This window comes from Triturus cristatus, chromosome 4_2 (genome assembly GCF_964204655.1).
Source record: "Triturus cristatus chromosome 4_2, aTriCri1.1, whole genome shotgun sequence".
Taxonomy (NCBI): domain Eukaryota; kingdom Metazoa; phylum Chordata; class Amphibia; order Caudata; family Salamandridae; genus Triturus; species Triturus cristatus.
The window spans coordinates 957,282,958-957,307,011 of NC_140586.1; the positions used below are offsets into that span (position 1 = coordinate 957,282,958).

At 47.0% G+C, this 24,054-nt stretch overlaps 1 protein-coding gene and 1 pseudogene across 2 annotated transcripts; both read right to left on the reverse strand.

Annotated features, from left to right (window-relative positions):
• Nucleotides 1-669: 669 nt before the first annotated feature.
• Nucleotides 670-3,481, reverse strand: LOC146839106 (uncharacterized; the record flags this gene model as incomplete). Its single annotated transcript, XM_085600012.1, has 1 exon — nucleotides 670-3,481. A coding segment is annotated over one exon (714 nt), but the record flags the coding sequence as incomplete, so codon positions are not given.
• LOC146839107 (uncharacterized) lies at nucleotides 3,408-23,549 on the reverse strand (annotated as a pseudogene). The gene is made up of 2 exons (XR_014960782.1): nucleotides 23,334-23,549; nucleotides 3,408-5,294 (listed from the first exon to the last, which is right to left on the reverse strand). The product of XR_014960782.1 is annotated as an uncharacterized LOC146839107 (transcript).
• Nucleotides 23,550-24,054: the final 505 nt, after the last annotated feature.

Sequence of the window (24,054 nt, forward strand, 5' to 3'; positions counted from 1 at the left end):
TGTCACCAATGTCGGCCTCCCTTGTGAGGGCAGTCATGCTGTCGAGACCAGACCCCTGTAATGCCACCTCTGCCATGCTCCCTGCAGAGAGCAGTCACGCTGTTGAGACCAGACCCCTGTAATGCCACCTATGCCAGGCTCCCTTGTGAGAGCAGTCACGCTGTCGAGACTAGACCCCTGTAATGCTATCTATGCCAGGCTCCCTACTGAGAGCAGTCACGCTGTCAAGACCAGACCCCTGTAATGCCACCTATGCCAGGCTCCCTACTGAGAGCAGTCATGCTGTCAAGACCAGACGCCTGTAATGTCACCTATGCCAGGCTCCCTTCCGAGAGCAGTCACGCTGTCGAGACAGGACCACTGTAATGCCACCTATGCCAGGCTCCCTGCTGAGAACACAAAATATCTTGATAGTTTAGGTGAGCAATCTCATTTAACATCTCTTTCTATACAATCACCAGCTGAATTCCATTAAGTCAAATAGATCGTTTTGATTGATTTCATATAAAAAACATACATTTATAAACATGTAAACTTTAGTCATGACTGTGCACATTTTATAGAATAATTGATTGCAATAAAATATGATACCAATAGAACCAATCTCTTTTTTTCATTTCCTATGTTGAACAATCATTTTAAAATTGGGCTCGTTAGCCGTCTGTCCTGCTCGGCCTTCTATCCCACAGCCTCAGCTCTGTGATTTCCAATAATAATCCTGCGCTCTGCTGAAGAGAAGCCTTGTGCTCATCCTGGCTAGCTTATAGTGTGTACCTTGAAAAGTCTAGGCAGTTACTGATCTACCCGTGTGAAAGTCATATAAACACTAATTTTGTTTCTGACTTTGTTTTGAAAGCAAAGCACATTATATGAGAGTACGGTCAGGTCAAGCACTAGGATAATGTTCTTGATGATAGGTTACAAAATGGATATGTCCTCTAGAACCTTAAATGCTGAACTAGTAAACATGAAGACCTCTAGCCATGACATCGATAACTAACCAATCAAATGACTGGGGGGAAATATGCACCCTTCTTTTCCCTCAAACTGTAAAGATACTTAAAATAAATGGGCAGAATTTTATAAAACATAAATAACATGATGTTAAAATAGATCTGCACAGTATGCTCTCTTATACCGTCACAACTGAACATGCTGTTCTGATCATCTTCTTGCCTCGGGAGGCACCACGGTGCTGTCCTGAATTGTTCCTGCCTCTTCCTGAATGGCCGATCGCAGACATTTTCACTCCTGATCCGATTGTGCATCTTTCAGTGCTATGCATATATTGAACGCACCCATGACCTACTCAATCTTAACTTGTTATTTGTTATGTTATCAGCACATGAATGGGCTGTCCTGAGATGCTTCGTTGTGGTATGTTTATTAAAGATTTATAAAGTGTCAGATTTCAAATGTACTATGCCACTAATGACCAAACAAACCATATATTCCTAAATATAAAGTGTTTATTTAAAAAATGGGGCCTGTTAATGTGAAAGTAAAATTAGTTTGATCCTGCTACAGAACCCTGTAGTTTGTTACGTATAAGGATGGGTGTCCTGAACAGCAGTCTTGTTGCTGTTACTCACTGGCTGGGTGGTGGTGATGGTGGTTGGCGGCAGAAGTAACTTCCTGCACTCAGCATTTAGTTGACATTAACTCAGTGGAAGGCATTTGTTTCTGCCATCTTTGGCTAACGAAGAGGGCTACTTTTATGTCTTCTGACGTGTATTTTATTGGTGAACTCCTTCCTCTATACAAGGTTGAGCTATGAGAACTCTGGGCATTGTGGAAGACAATGTGCGCATCGCTCACGCTGAGCTATGCATTCAGACTTGTATGGGGATCTTGGAGAGGTTTACCTCCAATAACTGTCCTTTATTGCTCCTCTCTATGTCAACAGACAGATCAGTATTATTGTTGAAGCACTTAAAATCTTCTCAAAATCGCTGCATTTCTAGGATTATTTTTATGTGTGTTACACCACGGTGTGTTTCTGCTTAGGTCGTTGTAGGATTGATAATTTACTAAAACTCCTACCACATCCACTGCAATGATATGGTTTCCCCCCAATGTTTGTACATTGATGTGTCCTTAGGGTTAATAAATCGCAAAAGCTCCTCCCACATTCACTGCACTTGTATGGTTTTTCCCCTGTGTTTGTTCGTTGGTGTTTCATGAATTTTGAGTATTCAGTAAAATTACTTCCACATTCAGTGCAATGGTATGGCTTTTTTCCTGTGTGTGTTCGCTGATGCTGTTTTAGGCTTGGTAAAACCCTGAAGCTCTTCCCACATTCACTGCACTTTAATGGTTTTTCCCCTGTGTGTGTTCGATGATGATTCTTTAATACTGAAGAGTCATTAAAGCTACTTCTACATTCATCGCAATGATACAGTTTTTCCCCAGTGTGTGTACACTGATTTATCTGTAGGGTTGATAATTGCAAAAAGCTCTTTACACACTCACTGCATTTAAATGGTTTTTCCCCAGTACGTGTTTGCTGATTAAGTTTTAGGTGTGATAATCACTAAAACCTCCTTCCACATTCACTGCAGTTCAATAGTTTTTCCCCTGTGTGTTCGCTGATGACGGCTTAAGTGTGATAATCGACAAAAGCACTTTGCACATTCATTGCACCTGAAAGGCTTTTCCCCTGTGTGTGTTCGTTGATGTCTCTTTAATGTTGAAGAGTCAGTAAAACAACTACCACATTCACTGCAATGATATGGTTTTTCCCCAATGTGTAAATGCTGATGAGTCCTTAACATTGACATGCCACTAAAACTAATACCACATTCACTGCAATAATACGGTTTTCCCCAGTGTGTAAATGCTGATGAGTCCTTAACATTGACATGCCACTAAAACTACTACCACATTCACTGCAATGATACGGTTTTTCCCCAGTGTGTAAATGCTGATGAGTCCTTAACATTGACATGCCACTAGAATTACTACCACATTCACTGCAATGATACGGTTTTTCCCCAGTGTGTAAATGCTGATGAGTCCTTAACATTGACATGCCACTAGAATTACTACCACATTCACTGCAATGATACGGTTTTTCCCCAGTGTGTAAATGCTGATGAGTCCGTAGCATTGACATGCCACTAAAACTACTACCACATTCACTGCAATGATACGGTTTTCCCCCAGTGTGTAAATGCTGATGAGTCCTTAACATTGACATGCCACTAAAACTACTTCCACATTCACTGCAATAATACGGTTTTTCCCCAGTGTGTAAATGCTGATGAGTCCTTAACATTGACATGCCACTAAAACTACTTCCACATTCACTGCAATAATACGGTTTTTCCCCAGTGTGTAAATGCTGATGAGTCCTTAACATTGACATGCCACTAAAACTACTACCACATTCACTGCAATAATACGGTTTTTCCCCATTGTGTAAATGCTGATGAGTCCTTAACATTGACATGCCACTAAAACTACTTCCACATTCACTGCAATGATAACACTTTTTACCCAGTGTGTGTACGCTGATGTATCTGTAGGGTTGCTAACTGACCAAAGTTCTTTACACATTCATTGCATTTGAAAGGTTTTTTCCCCCAGTGTGTGTTCTCTGATGCTTTTTTAGGTGTGATAACTGACAAAAGCATTTTGTACATTCACTGCACTTGAATGGTTTTTCCCCAGTATGTGTACGCTTATGCTGTTTTAGGTGTGATAATTGACAAAAGCATTTTGTACATTCACTGCAATGAAACGGTTTTTCCCCAGTGTGTGTGCGCATATGCCGTTTTAGGTGTGATAACTGACAAAAGCATTTTGCACATTCACTGCACTTGAATGGTTTTTCCCCGGTGTGTGTTTGCTCATGTTTCCTTAACGTTGACATATGACTAAAACTACTTCCACATTCACTGCAATTATATGGTTTTTCCCCCGTGTGTGTGCGCTGATGTATCTGTAGGGTTGATAACAGACCAAAGCTCTTTGCACATTCACTGCACTTGAATGTTTTTTCCCCTGTGTGTCTTCGTCGATGGTTCTTTAATGTTGAAAGGTCACTAAAACTCCTTCCACATTCACTGCAATGATACGGTTTTTCCCCCGTGTGTGTACGCTGATGTATCTGTAGGGTTGATAAAAGACCAAAGCTCTTTACACATTCACTGCATTTGAATGGTTTTTCCCCCGTGTGTGTTCGGTAATGCTTTTGCAGGCTTGATAAATATGCAAAGCTCTTCCCACATTCATTACATTTGAATAGCTTTTCTCCTGTGTGTGTTCGATGGTGCATCCTTAATGCTGAAGATTCACAAAAACTACGTCCACATTCACTGCAATGGTATGGTCTTTCCCCTGTGTGTGTTCGCTGGTGTCTTTGCAGGTCTGATAATTGACTAAAGCTCTTCACACATTCAGTGCATTTGAACTGTTTTTCTCCTGGGTGTGTTTGCTGATGGTGATTTAAGAGCGATGAGAAACTAAAGCTCTTGCTGCAGGTGTTTGATTTTTCTCTCTTGGTTAGTGTCTTTGGGTCAGGTATATATATGTCTACATCACATGGCACTGTTCCCTGATAGGCCAACATGGCTGATAAAGCACTAGTGTTATCCTCACATTCTCTGGGTGTGTGTGGCATTTTGCCTTTTTGTTTTCCGATTCAACAATTAAGTACAATGGTCACTGAATACTTGCCACACTCATAACATGTGTAGTTCTTCTTTGTGGGTGATCGTGCCTTTAGAGGGGAGAATGATTTTGCAAACTTACAGGTAAAGATTCATCCTATTTCTGGTGGTGCAAATCAAGATAGTACTCTGTAGTTTAGGCAGCAGAACTACTCTTTCCTTTACCCTTCACGTGTTTGGCTACACTCTGTTGTGCCTTTCTCTGGTTGCTCTGTATGGTGCCAGAAAGAGTTTAAAATGCACTTAGAACACTGAATGGTGGTCTGATGTCATTTTAGGACACAGAGCACTGCTGTAATCACATCATACCGATCCCATGATCAAGACTGGTACTGCACACGTGTTTACACATGAGGTAGTTTGCCAGTGTTGTTGCCTTTATTTTGTAGAGGTCATTTCTTCGTCTTGTGGCATGGAGATGCACAGCTCAGGCTCTTACACACACAGAATTGCCCTTGACTGCTTCTTCCAGGATCTGACAGTTTACGTGCAGGTTCCTCTGTCTCCGACTGCGCTGATGTTTTCTTGAATACTGGAGCTCATTAGTTCAGACTGTTTCTTGAAGATTTAAAGTATTGTGTTCTTTATTCAAAAACATTTCGTGCATTCAAGGCTTGTTTTCTGTTGGATGCAAAGAAACTTAAAATTACTGCCTGCAAACATACTGGAATATGAATACACAACATTTAACTTGTTGTAAAATCATCTTTCCTTTACTATCATTGAAACCTATCAAGGGATATTTCACCACACAGAGATATTTAAATAAACATGTTTAGCTGAACATGTCACATCTTATTTTTTTTTCAGAAAACCGGAGTATTTACATGTGTTCACACAGCAACTTAGTAAAAAACAGCACTCTCCAAGCACCTATTTTGTTTTCAATGTGCATCATCAGAGAAGAGGACTGAGTGAATGCGTGGGAGGATTAACTGATCTAGTGTGCCAAGAGGGAGCACCTGGTTCAGTCTTCTGTAGTCATGCACTCTAATGGGTTCTTGGAACTGCAGTCTTTTTGTAATTTCTTTTAACGTGACTAATGTATAGATAAAGAAAGTGCTCCTGAGTCAAGGAAGTAATGCATAACATCTGAGACTTTCTGACACTTAGGAAAATCTAAATTCTGAACATGTATACAAGAGAAGTGCATACAGGAATGAGAACATAGTCAGATGGTGGAAAGGAAGTGGAAAAGAGAAAAAAGGAGTGGGAGGAAAAGATACCCAATATCTCTAATGAAGGAGGCCAGAGCAATCACTCCTGAGAAAAGATAAAACGCAGAACTTAGTTAACAGGCACTTTATTGAGCTCTAATTCTAACACTTTCAGGGAGGGAGTGGATCTGATATGAACTGGTAGCGGTTCCCCCTCCCTTAGGGTGTACTTCTTTTGAGAGTAGATGTCTTTGCCAAATGAGAGGATATGAGACTGGGGGCTTTGAAGGACTGGGCAATTTCTAAGACCCAGCGGTGCCAGGGGACAACACCCGAAACCTTCGGGTTCACCTGTTTTGGCGTACTTAACAAACAGACACGGGACTCTTCCTCTGGCGTCAAAAGATCGTCTTTAATGACTGCAGTCAGGAACAGAAGTCACAGAAGTATCATACAAGATAGATTCTAAGGAGACTGCTCGACTTGTACAAAGCAGGTCGCTCCTTAAATACTGAATATTCTGCTTCGGGCAAACATTCCTGCAAACTTACAATAATTCCAGTTTCTGTATTCCAGACAATAAGATCTCACAATATCACATTCCCATCTCCAGGTGTCCGGCCCTCAATCACATGTTTCTGACATCCTTCTATTGAAAGGCCGGACCGCCCCATAATAAAATTGGTCACCTCCTCATCATAAAAGGCTAAAGGGAAAAGCAGGAACAGATGCAGAAAATAGAAGAGTCAGATAAGACATATTCGTAGGCTAATAAAAGAAGCGTGGTCTATTGTGTCAGGGTCAGTAGCTTTGCTCAGGCAGGACAGGACAGAAAACCAGTACGGCAGGGTCCGCCTCAGGCGACAGGGTCAGCTTTCGCCAAGTCATGCGGAAGTTGGCAGAACGCGCACTAGGGACTATGTGCCCTCGAGGTTACCTAATCAGGGTCATTGTTCGGACATCGCCCATTCACTGAGTATGTGAGGGCAATGATACAAAATGGACGTCGTGCACGAAATGGAAGCCGTAGGTTCGAACACAAGAATCAGCAATACATGACGAATCCTTCAGTGCAGCGATGCGAAAACGCTCGCTTTATATTAGACTCATTATTTGCAATTTGCTAATACCAGGATCGTCACGGTACCATTAGCTCAGAAACATGGATTCAGTTTTCACGGAACCTCAGCTTACTCCTAGAGTTCTGATTCAGGCGCATAGCTCACATTTGTGTGAAGAGATAGCGGTTGAGTTTATTTATACAGTCAGTGTGGAAGACAATGTGCTCATCATTCACACTGATCAAGGAATCCATGACATGCGAGAATTTTGGAAAAGTTTAACTGAAATTCCAAACACTTACCCACCCTCAGCGTGCAGCCAGAAGCCCTTTTTATCTACTTAAACTATATGTATTGTGGTCATTCAATCTACCTTCAGATTTTTTGCTTTTTGTATATTCGCAGATGCCAGACTGGATCTGGAAATTTTGTAATGGCGATCCTGCGGCTGTAGGTGGTGTCTTCTTCCTCTAAACATCAGTTAAAGAGCAGGAGTGACATCTCTAGATTCGTATGGTGCCACGCCAGTGCCCCGACGTCAGTTTGTTGTCCATTTCTTTACAAGCTGTTTGAGACAGTGAATATGGAATGCAAATGTCTTGAATTGTAACTTTATTATCAGTTACATGCCTGACCGTCCTTTAGAACAGGGAGGTGGATGGGACCAGTGGGGAATCTGCAGGTAGACAGAGTATCCACCAGGAAGATAGACACTGCAGGTAAGTAACTTTTTCTTCTGATGGATACTTTTACCTGCGGAGTCCTCAACCCCTGAATAAATACTGCAGCAGCACGCCATCCTAAGTAGTGGGAAGCAGTTTCTTTTTAGTAAAGGCATACGAGAGCTTAATGCAAACACCAATCCACTGTGACAGAGTCCTCTTTGCTACCTCCTTGCCATTTTCTTTGCTCATATATCAGACAAAGACAAATCTTTAGAAACTTCTATGTCCTGTTGATATAAAAAGTGACAGACCTTCAAGGGACCAGTCAATGTAAACTCTCCTCCTCTTCGGTGGGATGCAGTGAAGGAAAAATGTATAAAGTGCAACGGCCGGACCCAGATGAAAAGAGGGAACCACCACAGGTGGAAAAGCCGCTTTGGTCCTGAGAATCAGTTTGCCGAGGTTAAAACCTGTAAAGCTTGAAGGCACATTGTTTGCAGCTCCCTGGTGTGCAGTGCTGAATCAGTGGTCACAACGACACAGCTTTGACTGTCAAAAGTGTTGCTCAGATGTGAATTTCCCTTGGAAAAATGTAAAGACAAGAGACGTTTGGCAAAACAGGAATAAGCTGGTTTAATTAAATGCAAAGGCCGGGAGAGCCTCAACAGAGGCGTGTCTGAAGACTGTCTCAATGTGCAGAGGGTTTGGCTGTGCATTATACATTTCTTGATGTACAATAAATCGATCATGCATTCTGGAACCAGTCGTTGGCATGAACCATAAATCCAGCTCTCCGATAATGGGGACGGAGATGGCTCTCAACTTTGTGGTGACTAAATGTGGGCCAGCGTGAATGTGGTCACATGTTCGCATGAGGAGCACGTGATCACTGCGTGTAGTGTGCATGCTGTGTTCTGATTTGCTGAGTATTCCTAGCTACATGCGAAATTTTACTTTTTGAGCGCGCCTTTGGTCAAACGTGTTTTATTGGGGTCAGTTTCCTCAGACCTGTTGTGGTGTAGCTGCCTATCTGTGGGATCAATCTGAGATTTCAACCTGCTCGTGCGTTTGTTTTTGGACTAAGTGTAACCCCATCTGTGACCTGTCAATCGGGAGAGGCTTTGGTTTGGGTCACAGGACCTGTCTGACTTCGTATCTCTGACTCGGGTTGATGAGGAAGTCAAATCGGGTGAATTCAACAGTAATGATGCGAGTTCGTTATTACATGAACATATAACATGGCGGTCATTGATATCACAGTTATCAACATTCTCGTGCACTTGTCATGCCATACACTGGCATTGTTTTTACCAATATCTAAATTGTTGTGTGTACATCTCTCACGGCATATTTCGACTTTGCATTTATCGATATTTACATCGTTAAGTGTACATATATTATGGCGTACGTTGCCATTTTATTTATCGATATGAACATTCCACCTCTAGTTGAATTTTCAATGACATCATCTTTCTCATCTGTCATGACAGTCACATTATTTGAAGCTGGGTGTGTTTCTGTTCTCTCTGCTATTCTTTCCCTAGCTATTTGCATGCTACCTAATTTGAGAACTCAATCAAGGACATTTATAGAGCGCACTACCTACCCATAGGGTCTCAAGGCACTGGCGGGAGGGGGGTGCCGTTACTGCTCGAACAGCCAGGTCTTCAGCTTCTTCCTGAAGGAGAGGTGGTCTTGGGTCAGGCGCAGGTCGGTCGGGAGGGAGTTCCAGGTCTTGGCGGCCAGGTAGGAGAAGGACCTTCCTCCTGTTGTCGCTCTTCGGATGCGGGGGACGGCGGCGAGGGCGTGGTTGGCTGAGCGGAGGTGGCGTTTGGGAGCGTAGAAGTTGATTCGGTTGTTGAGGTAGCTCGGGCCTTGGTCGTGTAGGGCTTTGTGTGCGTGGGTGAGGAGGCGGAAGGTGATTCTTTTGTTGACGGGGAGCCAATGCAGGTCTCTGAGATGTCCGGAGATGTGGCTGGTTCGCGGGATGTCGAGGATGAGTCTGGCTGAGGCGTTCTGGATCCGCTGGAGTCTCTTCTGGAGCTTGGCGGTGGTGCCGGCGTAGAGGGCGTTGCCGTAGTCCAGTCGACTGGTGACGAGGGCCTGGGTGACGGTCTTCCTGGTCTCGGTGGGGATCCACCAGAAGATCTTCCGTAGCATGCGTAGGATGTTGAAGCACGCCGAGGAGACGGTGTTGACTTGCCTGGTCATGGAGAGAGAGGGGTCCAGGATGAAGCCCAGGTTGCGTGCGTGGTCTGTCGGTTTGGGTGCGGTGCCCAGGGCGGGGGGCCACCAGGAGTTGTCCCAGGCGGAGGGTGAAGAGCCTAGGATGAGGACCTCCGTCTTGTCTGAGTTCAGTTTCAGGCGGCTGGTCGTCATCCACTCGGCTACCTCTTTCATCCCTTCGTGCAGATTGGCTCTGGCGGCGGCGGGGTCGTTGGTCAGGGAGAGGATCAGCTGGGTGTCGTCGGCGTAGGAGATTATGTTGAGGTTGTGTTGGCGTGCGATGGCCGCGAGGGGGCTCATGTAGACGTTGAAGAGGGTGGGGCTCAGCGAGGATCCTTGAGGGACGCCGCAGATGACTTTGGTGGCCTCTGACTTGTACGGTGGTAGGCGGACTCTCTGTGTTCTTCCGTCGAGGAAGGAGATGATCCATTCCAGAGCCTTCTCCTGGATTCCGACGTTGCTGAGGCGCTGTACTAGGGTGCGGTGGCAGACAGTGTCGAATGCCGCGGAGAGGTCTAGGAGGATGAGGGCCGCTGTTTCTCCGTTGTCCATCAGGGCTCGGATGTCATCGGTGGCGGCGATGAGGGCGGTCTCGGTGCTGTGGTTGGCTCGGAAGCCAGACTGTGAGGGGTCGAGGGATCCATTCATCTCAAGGAAGGCGGCCAGCTGCTTGTTGACGGTCTTCTCGATGACTTTGGCTGGAAACGGGAGGAGCGAAATGGGGCGGTAATTCTTGAGTTCGGTGGGGTCCGCTGTGGGTTTCTTGAGTAGAGCGCTGAGTTCGGCGTGCTTCCAGCTCTCAGGGAAGGTGGCGGTGTCGAAGGATGTGTTGATGATGTCTCGCAGGTGGGGTGCGATGACAACGTCGGCTTTGTTGAAGACGTGGTGGGGGCAGGGGTCGGTCGGAGATCCTGAGTGGATGGAGTTCATCGTGCGGACGGTGTCTTCGGTGCTGATCGGAGTCCAGGCGCGGAGGGTGGTGGTGGGGGGTGGTGGTTCGGTCGTGGTGTGCGTTGGTTGGTTGTTGAAGCTGTTGTGTATGTCCGCGATCTTGTTGTGGAAGTATGAGGCGAGGGAGTTGCAGAGGTCTTGCGATGGGGTGATGTCGTTGTTTCCTGCGCTGGGGTTTGAAAGCTCTTTCACGATGTTGAAGAGTTCCTTGCAGTTGTGTGCGTTGTTGTCCAGCCGGTCCTTGAATGCAGTTTTCTTGGCGGCGCGGATCAGCTGGTGGTGCTTCCGGGTGGCAAGCTTGAAGGTGGTCCTGTTGTCCGGTGTTGGTTCCCTTCTCCAGACTTTCTCGAGGGCTCGGCAGTTCTTCTTGGAGCTCTTGAGTTCGTCGGTGAACCATGGGGCTTTCTTGCTGCCGGGTCTGCTGGGCGGGGTCCTCAGTGGGGCGAGCTCGTCCGCGCAGTTGCTGATCCACTTCGTGAGGTTGTCTGCGGCCTGGCTGGGGTTCGCTGAGCTGGCAGGAGAGTGCTGGCTCAAGGAGGTGGTGAGCTGGTCGGCTGTGATCTTGTTCCAGCTTCTGCGGGCAACCTGTTGCTGGTGGTGGTGGGTCATCGTTCTTTTGAAGGTGAAGTGGACACAGCTGTGGTCCGTCCATTGAAGCTCTGTGGCGTGGCTGAAGGCGATGTCTGTGCTGGATGAGAAGACTGCGTCGAGTGTGTGTCCGGCGAGGTGGGTGGGGGTGGACACCAGCTGCTTGAGTCCAAGATTGGCGAGGTTGTCGAGCAGGGTGCTGGTGTTGCGGTCGTTGTTGTTCTCCAGGTGGAAGTTGAGGTCCCCCAGGAGGATGTAGTCAGCGGAGGGGAGGGCATGCGGGCTGACGAAGTCGGCGATGTCCTCGCTGAATTGGGTGCGTGGTCCCGGAGGTCGGTATATCAGGGTGCCTCTGAGGGTGGTCTTCGGGTCGGTGTGGATCTGGAAATGCAGGTGTTCGGCGGTGGTAAGGGTGTTGTCGGTGCTGGTCGTGATACGGATGGTGTTTCTGTGGATGATGGCGATGCCTCCTCCCATCTGGTTGGCGGTGCGGTCCCTCCGGGTGATCTTGTAGTCCTCTGGGATGGCGATGGCGATGTCGGGTGCTGAAGAGGCGTTCATCCAGGTCTCCGTGAGGAAGGCAACGTCAGGGGCTGTGGTGTCGAGGAGGTTCCAGAGTTCGATGGCGTGTCTGTGGACGGAGCGGGTGTTGAGCAGGATGCACTTCAGGTGGGTGCTGCTGGTGTTCGACTTGGCGGGTGCTGGTGCGGGGCAGGTCCGGATGCAGGTGAACTTGCAGGCGTGGCAGCTGAAGGGTCCGTGGGTGTGTCGTGGTGTGGCTTGGTAGCATCCTGGGAGTCGACCGGCGTTGAGTGCGCTGAGGTTGGCGGCGGTGTACGTCAGGCGGGTCGGTCGGGGTCTTCGAGGGCCAGGGGTCCTGGCACTGGGCGCGGTCCAGGCGCGGACGGGCGCAGACGGGCTTACCTTTGGCGCGCCTTCGGCGCACAATCGGCGCGCCCGCTGCGCGTGACCGCTGCGCGTTCGCACGGTCGCCATATATGGCGAAGTGCGCGGGGGGGGGCGGAGCAGCTGGGAGGCGGGAGCGGGGAGGGTACACAAAGAAAAGGGGCGGGGTTAGCGGTGATGGCGGGGAGCGGGGAGGGATGAGACGGGGACGTGAAAAAAACGAAGGTGAAGTCAGGCACAAGTGGGAGAAGAAAACAAATCAACAGCAAACAGCACAATACAAATTAGCAGATCACTATGGCAACAACGGGGAGACGGTGCGTGAAGAAAAAACGAAGGCGATATCAGGCACAAGTGGGGAAAGAAAACAACAGCAAACAGCAAACAGCACAATGCAATACAATACAAATTAGCAGAACTCTATGGCAACAACAGACAGGAAGCTGGCACAGACCACGCCGCTCGATGTCAGGGGGCGTGGTCACGCGGCGGAGCCGGGGCAGCGAGGCAGAAGGCGGGGAGGCACACGCAGCAGCTGGTGGCCGTGCGGCGCGGGGGTGTCCCAGAACTGGGTCACACTCACCTGCGTCGCACGGTCGCCATATATGGCCAAGTGCGCGGGGGAGGCGGAGCAGCTGGGAGGCGGGAGCGGGGAGGGTACACAAAGAAAAGGGGCGGGGTTAGCGGTGATGGCGGGAAGCGGGGAGCGGAGAGGGATGAGACGGGGACGTGAAAAAAACGAAGGTGAAGTCAGGCACAAGTGGGGGAAGAAAACAAATCAACAGCAAACAGCACAATACAAATTAGCAGATCACTATGGCAACAACGGGGAGACGGGTGCGTGAAGAAAAAACGAAGGCGATATCAGGCACAAGTGGGGAAAGAAAACAACAGCAAACAGCAAACAGCACAATGCAATACAATACAAATTAGCAGAACACTATGGCAACAACAGACAGGAAGCTGGCACAGACCACGTCGCTCGATGTCAGGGGGCGTGGTGATGCGGCGGAGCCGGGGCAGCGAGGCAGAAGGCGGGGAGGCACACGCAGCAGCTGGTGGCCGTGCGGCGCGGGGGTGTCCCAGAACTGGGTCACACTCACCCGCGTCGCACGGTCGCCATATATGGCCAAGTGCGCGGGGGGGGCGGGGGGGCGGAGCAGCTGGGAGGCGGGAGCGGGGAGGGTACACAAAGAAAAGGGGCGGGGTTAGCGGTGATGGCGGGAAGCGGGGAGCGGGGAGGGATGAGACGGGGACGTGAAAAAAACGAAGGTGAAGTCAGGCACAAGTGGGGGAAGAAAACAAATCAACAGCAAACAGCACAATACAAATTAGCAGATCACTATGGCAACAACGGGGAGACGGGTGCGTGAAGAAAAAACGAAGGCGATATCAGGCACAAGTGGGGAAAGAAAACAACAGCAAACAGCAAACAGCACAATGCAATACAATACAAATTAGCAGAACACTATGGCAACAACAGACAGGAAGCTGGCACAGACCACGCCGCTCGATGTCAGGGGGCGTGGTCACGCGGCGGAGCCGGGGCAGCGAGGCAGAAGGCGGGGAGGCACACGCAGCAGCTGGTGGCCGTGCGGCGCGGGGGTGTCCCAGAACTGTGTTTTTACAGCAGGAAACGCCCACTTGTAGGAAACCACACAATAATAGTACAAAAATGACAGCAGGTAGTAGTGATGTGCACAGCCTGGTCACCCATAGGGGGAACCTGGAAAAAATACTATGGAACCAGTCCTGCTCCAGGGCACCCCCTTCCCACTTCAAGTCAACTTGTGGACGATGCAGTGCTTGAAAGGCAAGAGCGAGAGTTCAGTTTTCAAGATCATTTTCAGGAATAAACATGTAACAGGAATAAACGTGTAACAAGAAGCACAGGTCTTGGCACACACCCCTCCCTCCATCGCGATCATCAAATCCAACACAATCTGATGTTGCATTACCATGAGGCGGATGGCTCTTAGTTGTTCCCCGATAGCATTAAGGCCAAGCTCAGTGCCGTTGATCCTCTTCAGTAGTTCCCACCTGGTGATTTGGAGCCAGCAGGCATTTGCTTTTGTCTGTAAGGGACCCCCTGCGTTCACCTGAGTGTCCATAAACAGTCTGAAATCTTCAGGACAGTCCTTGTACTGAGCTCACCCAAAATAATCAGCAATTCTTCTTCTTCAAGCCTGATGCAACAGAGTTGTTTTCTTCGGTAGCGGATGTTGGAAAAACTCAGAAAGATCTTCTCTAGAGAAGACCAGGGTTGGAGTGTGTATTGTCATGAGGGTGCAGAGGCCACGCCATCTGTGAACGAGCTGTGCATAGGCGAAGTTACCACAGTGCTAGTAGTAATCCATCAACGGAGAGGTCCCCTATTGCAGGTTTGGTATGCGCAGTACTATTACGGAGTTAGCATAAGTGCTGAGAGGTATCATTCCTTTGCTTCTGAAACACAAAAAATACTGTGTAACTTTCCATACAATTACGAGATGCATCTTCCCTTCCAACCATGTGTAGCTATTTACTTAGCGTCCCAGATTTTCTGGCATAGGGAATCTATGTTGGCGTTCGACCCCTCCTATAGGGCTCATTTCCCCTAGCGTCATCGTGGTAGGTGGCCCGGCACTGGAAGTCCATTTCAAGGGTCCATCTGCCATTAAGAAAGGCCGCCCTAAACATATAAACGGCCAACCTGGGACCGCAGCCAGAGGCAGGAGCGGACTCATTTGTGCACTGGTCAGGTGGCTTTGCTACCTCTAAGAATCTCTTCTGTACGAAGTCTTGGAGCCAAACAATGTCCTCCCCCTATAGTGCCCCGTCTGCGCATCCTGTCTAACTCGATTTGGGTGTTTTAGCTTCATGAAGTGCAAAAAAGAGTCTGTTGTTAGGAACGAAGTGTCTGTAAAGGCACCTTGCAGTCTGTGTTCTTGCTTGATTGGCCTTGTGGAAGTCCCTTTTGGAAGCTTCTAATTAAGGGGTGGTGGGCCACTGTATTGATGGTGCACATACGTTTTGATGGCAGACCTGTTGGATAGGAGCTGTGTGTTGTAGGTTAGCTGGTAAAAACACGTAATTATACAGTTTTCGGGAAATTACTGTGCCTTCTTTTTAGAAGAGTTTTATGGACCTTTGCTGTGCGCAAAAACCTTCAGTGGGGAAGGAGGTGGCAGTACTTTTTAGTTTGCCTTGTGGGTTTGTTTCCTTGAATGTATATGTGTGCGCCGTTTTATCAGTGCGGGGGGTTATCCTTTTGACCTGGACGTGCGTCGTATCACGTAAGGGGGAGTGGATGCATTGTGATTTTAGGGGCTTATCGGGAATGGCGAGGCTTCAGTCGTTACATGCATGTCCCTCTGATCTCTGCGCTTGGCATGTAAGGAGGTCCTCCCTAGAGGGGTTGGGTTATTAGGGGACACACCTCTTCCGGAATGTTTGGGTTTTCTGGGCTATTTCCTCTTGGTTACTTTGGGCGGGTTCCATTAATTGCTACCTGTGCTTTTGGCAGTATCATACTAGAGGTAATCGGGGAGTTGCTGGTGGCCCCAGTATGGCTCTGCAGGGGAGTGACTGGAGCTGTGGTTTTAATGAGAGCCAGGTGTACTGTTTAGGATTCGTCGTGATCGACCCGATGCGGGTAAAACTAATGCCTTTCTTGGATTTTTCTATATGGACTGGTCATCATGTGGTTGTCCGCTATGAAATTTCGAGGACCTCCTCGTCCTAGCTGTGTGGTAAACCTGGCTCCTGACACTGGAGCATCTGCCTCATTTTGAAATGTACGGTGGCCTCCACTTGGTGGAAACCCTAGGGCTGCTGAGACCTGCGTAGCTCAGCCAACCCCGCCGAGGGTTCAACAGTGGAGGGAGACTTAATCCCCTGCGGGGACCTGGATGGCGAACTCTGGCACTGACCCTTGATCGACAGCATTTTGCAACATAAAAGTCATTGTGGATGAAGGTAAGGAAATGTATTTAAACAACGGTAGGAAGAAGATACGTCCTGTTGGGGGCTGGTTTGGTATTACTGCATGTTTGTATTCTGTGTTTGTGCGAAGGCATTGCCTTCCCAAACAATCACCTCTCCCTGCTGCAGCCCCAGTCCTTTGCTGGGCTGGGCTCCCTGGCTGCTGTGGCTGTTGCCGTGTGCTGGGCCTACCATCTTTCCCTGCTGCGGCAGGGCACTGGTTGCTGATTTACCTGCGGCTGACTGTACAATGAAGTTGCGTTGCTCTGGGCTTGGTTTTGGGAACGCGCATTTTGTGGGGGTTGTCCTGGGATTATTAATTTCTGCCCGTAAAACGGTTTTAAGCAAGAATGGCTGTTCTTGTGATTTCTTCTGAAACAATAGTGCCATTATCTGAAACCTGGGGGCTTCCAGCCTCTCTGCCCTCTACTGCCACCGCGGTCATCTTGGGGGCGATCGTGCCCGCTCATGTTCTTTCCAAGGTAGGCCACTGCATGGGTGGTGTGGATGGTAGCCTGCTCAGTTTAGGCCATGGGATTTTTTTCCATGCGACAGGTAGGGACACCTCCTTAGGGCGTCATTCCAATGGTTAGGCATGTCAAGCTTCCTACAGATGTCACTCACCCACGTACCACGTCTGGTAACAGATAGGGGACCTCAGAAATGGCAACGCAACCCATGAAACGGGGTCACTTTGTCTGCTCCACTTCCTCATGCATGGAGGTGCCAGGGTGGGGGCAGAGGCTGACCTGGGTAATCCGGGGGGGGGGGGTGCGTACGGTCGGGTTGCTACTGCCATTGTCCATATCTGCCTTGGGCCAGACATTTCTAAAAACTAGACACCCTTGAGACTCCAGGAAGGTGTGGCTTGTATTAATCCCCCAACCTTTTCCTACCCAGAATCCCCTGCAAACCTCAAATTTAGCTTAAAAAAATCACTTTTTTCTCACATTTCTGTGTGCGAAAGTTGTGGGATCACCTGGCTGACAGATAATTCCAACCACCCGGCGTTGCACCAGGTCTCATGATAAAAATGGTACCTCATTTCTGTGGGTGGGCCAAGCACCTGCGACAGGCAAGGGCCTAAAACATACTGTGTAGACATCAAAATTACCTATCACAAAATTACCTGGTTTTGCAAGGGGGGGCACCTGGGTTTTTGGCACGAGGTCGGCGGCCATCTAGGGAAACCTACCAAACCCACACATTTTTGAAAACTAGATACTCTGGGGAGTCCATGGAGGTATGGGTTGTGTGAATCCCTCAATGTTTTCCTACCAAGAATCCCCTGCAAACCTAAAATGTAGCTGAAAAATCACTTTTTCCACACATTATTGTGTGGGATCACCGTGCCAGCACAAAGTCCTACCACCCAGCGTTCCCCTTGGTCTCCCGAGTAAAATGATACCTCACTTGTGTGGGTGTCCAATGCAGAATCAGCTAAAAATGTAGCGCTTAGAATTCACTGTGCTAAACCCTTAATTCCTATGTTTTTGGCCCTTCCCAGTCACAGACCCTTGCCCACCCACACAAGTGAGGTATCATTTTACTCGGAAGAACAAGGGGAACTTAAAAATAATTTTAAGTAAAGAGGCTTAAACAGCAGTAGATATACACAAGGTTAATACGGAAATGTGCATATTTTCACATAAGTGCCTTGATGTATCTCCTGCGGGTGTTCATAGCATTCAAACCTGGCAGGCATTCAAGCAGGAGTGAATATTTATCAGTGAAATAAATGTGTAAATATACTAAGTACAGCTTCATTTTTTGACAAAACCGAAAATAAATATGGACAAATACCGATCAAAGTAGCCAAAAATAAATAGGGATAAATACAGCTGGAAATGTAAAAAAAAACTAAAAAAACATAAAACCCGGGAGCCCTAAAAATAAGTTACACTACAAATCCCCTATCAGGGGGTGTTAACATTCGAACAATAGATATCAGATTTAATAGACTATTGATATTGATATCACAAACATGAGGAGGAGGCATAATAGGGTCCCGTCCTCCACAATGCTATGCAAATAAGCAAAAAGGGTCCCTTTCGTATCAGGGAAAGAGTGTGTGCATGGTCCCAGCCTCGAGCGAGTACACACCGGTCTACTGAGAGGGAGTAGCTTTGACAGAGGTGTGACTACAGGCGTCCATCCTTAGCTCCTCGAAGGACTCATGGGGCCAAATGATGGTCGCATTTAAAGTTTTTTTATATTTAAACAGACCAATTAGGTGCTGTATATTTGTTTGTGTATATTTTTATTACTACTATTGTGTTCAGTGCGACAACTGGAGTGTGAGCATTATTTCTCTTTTCTAGGTCCTGATGAAATGCCTTCCTTGGGGTAGGGGCATGAAACTAGTTGACCTTACAGGGAAACAATAGGTATTTACGACTAGAGTTTTTCCCGCACATCCCCAGGTCTTAATATAGCACTTTAGGGGTAAGAAATACATTTGTTTTGGACTTACTAATCTGGTATTTATAAACTTTTTTTCAACTTTACATAAACCCACTCCTTTCCAAGACAACATAGGTGGTCAGGCCAGGTGTATAGGGACACCCATATTTTCCAATCTAGTGCTCCCACATACCCGTTGGTAGTAGCACGCCCCTATCCGTGGAGGGCAGGGATGGACCCTATGATGAAGCATGCCACCAAGGGGCAAACCGGGTGGGTGAGGGGTATTTGAAAGAAAAATGTCTTTCTTTCTTCAAGTTCCTGCTAGTGTCATTTTTCTTTCTCTCTTTCACTTTTGAGATGGGTATGCAGGGAGATCCAAAAAGCCCAGTGTCTGTGAGATAGGCAAATATAGCATCAAATAGAAGAAGAAAGAGAACTAATAATTGTGTATAAAGCAAGAGATCAAGACAGTAACACGGAGACCAGTGAAACTGTATTGGAAGTTTTCTAACTCTCAACAGGGAAGTCAGGTGAAAGTAAAAAAAATAGTAATCTTGTCTACACACTAGGATGATCAGCGACAATTATCAAGCTTAGCTAAAGGACAGTTACAGTATAAGATTAGGAAAGAAAAGTGCTACGGATATTGCTTTGAGCGATCTTTAAGAGCCAGCCATGAGGGTCTAAACTCCATTGAGGGAGAACATAGAAATCGAATGTCAATAAATCGTAGTCTCACTGGTGTGGACAGGGGACAAGAGAGTTGGGCAATTTCTCACCACAGAAGCTCTCTGTCATGTAACCTGCGTAGTTCCTGCTTGACAAGGTTTCCGTACGCTTCATGAATGAAAGGGCTTTAACATGTTATTTGTTTAAATAGTGACCAGAGCTAACTCTGGCCCATAACCCTTCAAGGTGCAATGCAAGAAAGGGGTTTTTTATGATAAGATTGCCCGGGTCAATAGTGTAGATTAGAAGCTGTAAGAGCACGCCAAAGGAGTCTAGGAGGGTTTGTTTACTGGAGTTAGACCAGTCAAGCCACGGAATTCCGATGTTCAGAAAAGGGGGCAAGAAGAAGCTGCAGTGGCCAGGTGCGGAACCCCTACAGTCCGGTGCACAGGACATATTATTGTGGGGTCAAGGGCAACAAGTTTTCATGTTTATTTTCTCTACTGAACAAGTAGGCCTAACCCACACCAGCACAAACCCTTTAGAGGACAGGTTAGAGGTCTGTTAAAGAATGTCTGTCAGGAGAAGATGAGTTAATATGAATAAGTTCTTCAAATTTGCATATACGAATAATTAAAACCAAAGCATTCGTTTTCAGTGTAAGCGCTCAAAAGAAGTACAGTGGGTCCAGTATAAAAACTGTAACATTTTGAGGTGGTTTACAGTGCTTTGAGAAGGTCCCTTCATTATATGGAAATACACGCTCTGTACTAACAGAAAATGATTATGACGGCAGGTATATGTTACTATTGTATCGGCACCAATCTGAAAAACAGTAATAAAATATGTCTAAAAAAGAATAAAAATGGGCATACACGTAGCACGACTCCCAGGCCACATTGTTTAGGGTCAATGACAATAAGGTTTCATGTTTATTGTGTCCTTGGGAGAAGTAGGCCCAACCCCCTGCAGCACAAACCTTTTGCTGCCAGTTTACAGTAACACACTATACAACAGGGAAGGGGATTGTCTGCAGTTAGGATAATAAATGTCTTCATATGTTAATGCTGTTTGAACTAGTATTTATGGTTCAATAATCCAAAACCTATCATGTTAGGGTGAGCGATCTAGGGAAATGTAGCTTAGACTGCACTACTGACAGAGGTTCCAGTAAAAAACATGTGTGTACGTTTGCAAACTTTAACAATATGAAGCTACGTATAATGCTCCCACAATGCTGTCTGGTTAGATGCAAATATTTGCAGAAGCTTGAAAGGAAGATTGGCGATCATCTGCTTTCAACATAAAATGTTCACCCAAAGATGCAACTAGAAAAAAAAAACGTTTTGTTAAACTGTGAAATTTTAGGTACCATATTTTTGAAGCATCATTTAGTGAAATGAGTTGATGCATGCTGGTTTTCCCAAAATATTCATAATGGAAAATATGTTTAACCAATTCCAACAAGAAAAATAAACAAGCATTGACTAGGCCAATAGGTCTGACATTCATGGTCAGTCATATGGTTTTATCAAAGCGTGTCTTGTTTTGACATGGCTTTAGTAAAACTATATTGTTGTGGGAGATGCAGGACCGTCACCACTGTAACAAACGTTGGCAAAAAGCAAAAATATTTTTGGGGTCTCAAAAAGCAGACATTCCACAATTGGTCATGCCACTGAACAAAACTACTTTAGGTGCCGATGTGCTTCTTGTGAGAGAGCAGAATGCCTTCACTCACAGTGAAGCCAGACAAGAGATCGATAGAGAGAGAGATCGAATTTTAATAAGAACAAAAGGTATTAGTTAATGCCTTGCCTAATTAGGGGCCCAATTCTTAAAGAGAAGTCACAAAAGTGCACCCATGGCATATGTCTTTGCATTAGTGTCCCTTTACGTATTTCATGAATTCACAAGAATTTAAAGAAGTAGACCAGGAATTCGTACTTCTTGAAAATATTTCTGAAATAGGAGAGGATGTGGCCTAACGGCTAGATCTACTTACGCCTATCTGGATCTACTGGACTCTGTGCACACTGTACTGGGGCCGGCTCTTTAAGAAAACTTACAGGGAAACTAACGAGAGATTATTGAAGCCGACCTCCAAACCGTAGTCCGAGCAAACCTGTGTGCATCACATTTTCGAATGAGCAAATATTTTGTGGAAAAGTCTGCTGAGCGAGTGAAAATTCACTTTACCCACACACCTCTTCTGCCCACCCTGGAAAAAAGCCTTACTCATCCACTAGTCAGAAGAAATTTCCAAATGTTTCCAGTGTGTTAAGAGATGGGAGAAGAGTTGCTGAATACCCTTAAACATGTGAGTTTGTGGGTATGCAAAAATTCACAGATTATTTCCCACTCCTTAATGTACTTTTTCTGAAGGTGACAAAATCAGAGTCAAGACAGAATTTACACCCTGAAGCAAGACATAACATAATCAGAGAGACTATTATCAGAGTTCTGACATAAGAGTACTGTCACAATGTGTCACTTTACTGCACAACTCCAAAAGGGAAAAGGGAATTTGTTTACAAGTAGATTTCTAAAGCATCACATCTCAAGGACAAGTAGATATGTTATCAAAGTCCACACCCTTGACTAAATTGAGGGAACCTTGCTCTTACAGTGGAAAGGATGTGGATGCGTCTCACCACCAACAAGGTAAGTTAATCCTCAGGTGAGAAGCCCTAAACAAGAGGACAGACAGGCTTTTGAGTCCTCAATAGACAAATCACAATCTACAGGAAATCCACCATATTGTGCAATCATGCACAGAGACTCCTGAATGGGCACACACCATCCTTCCTACAGTCTTCAGAAGATAAGTGGACCACGCAGACACACGTGCACGCACACACACTTGGACATGTGTAGTTAACAAACGTGCATAGGTGGATGGAGCAGCAGACATTCTTCCGATAGTGTAGAGACGCGAGCAGTGCAGTGTGCACCAATGTTCTATTTAGGCAGTAAATACCCTTCGTAGTTTACGCAAACGTTGTAGGATGCACATCTTTCTCAGTGTAGTTAGAAGCAGTGCAGTTCCTGTAGATATGTGCAGTAAGATACACTGCAGTGTGCACAGATGTCTTGCAGTGTAGCAGCCAGCAGTGCAGTGTGCACAGATTTTTCAAAGCTCAGTAAGACCATTGCAGTTCATACAGATTTCATGGTTTCCGGTGCCTAAAGAATCCTTTCCACTCATAGTGCAGTGAGATCCCATGCAGTGCACACAGATTCTCAGTGCTCTAAGTGGCAGTGAAGTGACAGATTCCTCATAGTGCAGTAAAGAATAGTGAAGGGTGCACAGATTTCTCATGATGCAGTAAAATGCAGAGCAGTGTGCACAGATTCCTCGCAGTGCAGTAAAGAGTAGTGCAGGTGCACAGATTTCTCATAGTCCAGTAAGGTGCAGTGCAGTGTAGTGTGCACAGATTCCTCATAGTGCAGTAAGATGCAGTGCAGTGTACAGATTCTTCACAGTGCATTCAGATGCAGTGCACTGCACAGATCCCCTCTTTAACACCAATGCTGCTCACAAACACCACCAGGGCCGGAAGGAAAGGCCCCCTCCCCCCAGGGGCCCCGGATAGAAGAGTCCAGCTCAGCCCCAGGGGCCCCCGGATAGAAGAGTCCAGCTCAGCCCCAGGGGCCCCGGATAGAAGAGCCCAGCTCAGCCCGGCTCCTGCAGAGATTCCCTCCAGGATTATTCAGTCGATTTCTACAAACACAGCAGAAGGTGCTGACAATCTCCCACCTGAGCAGAAACCTGCACAGATTCCTCACAGTGCAGTAAGATGCGGCGCACAGATGCAGACCCCTCGCAGTGCAGTAAGATACAGTGCAGTGCACACAGATTCCTCACAGTGCAGTAAGATGCAGTGTACTGCACAGATCCCTTCTGTAACACAAATGATGCCCACAAACACCCCAGGGTCGGATGGAAAGCCCCCAGTGGCCCCCCGGATAGAAGAGCCCAGCTCAGCCCGGCTCCTGCAGAGATTGCCCCCAGGATTATTCAGTCTTTTTCTACAAACACAGCAGAAGGTGCTGACAATCTCCTACCTGAGCAGAAACCTGTGCAGACATATCCAGGCTCACACCTCCTCCTCCGGGGGGGAGGGGGGGGAACAGATCTGGGGTCTGAGGGGGAACAGGGGCAGATCTGGGGTCTGAGGGGGGCAGGGGCAGATCTGGGGTCCCAGGGGGGGGGTCTGTAGATGAAGGTAACTGCACAGTCAGACAATGGATCCTTCCTCCTCTGCAGAGGCCAGAAATGATGTCAGGAGCCGCTGCTGGTGCTGTCTCTGCCGGCGCTGACCCGGAAGAGGAAACCCTTCTCCCTTTCACACAATGTGCTCGGTGGGTTTCATCAGCAGGCGAGGGGCGCCCTCTGGTGGCCACTGACGGAACCGCGGCCTCCAGGATGTCCCAGACATGGATGCTTTTCAGACACACACAGTTCAAGGACAGTGCAGCTGCTTCCTCCCAAGCAAACGCTGCACTCTGCCCTGGGGTCACATAAACATTTAGTTTTAAGACGCCCTGAGATTTGACACTCAGTGCAATTTACTTTAATGTAGATTTACGAATTTATGGCATCTCCAAATATTTGTATTTGTACTTATTCTAGTAACACTAATGTATTTATATAGTGTGCTCTATGTAGGACTGGCTTCTCTGCGCCTACAGACAAAACAAAGCAGCTGCCACTAGTTCACCTGGGAAGCTTTACACACTCATGGGTTTCAAAAATGCTTCTGGAAAACAGTTGGAGATTTCCCCC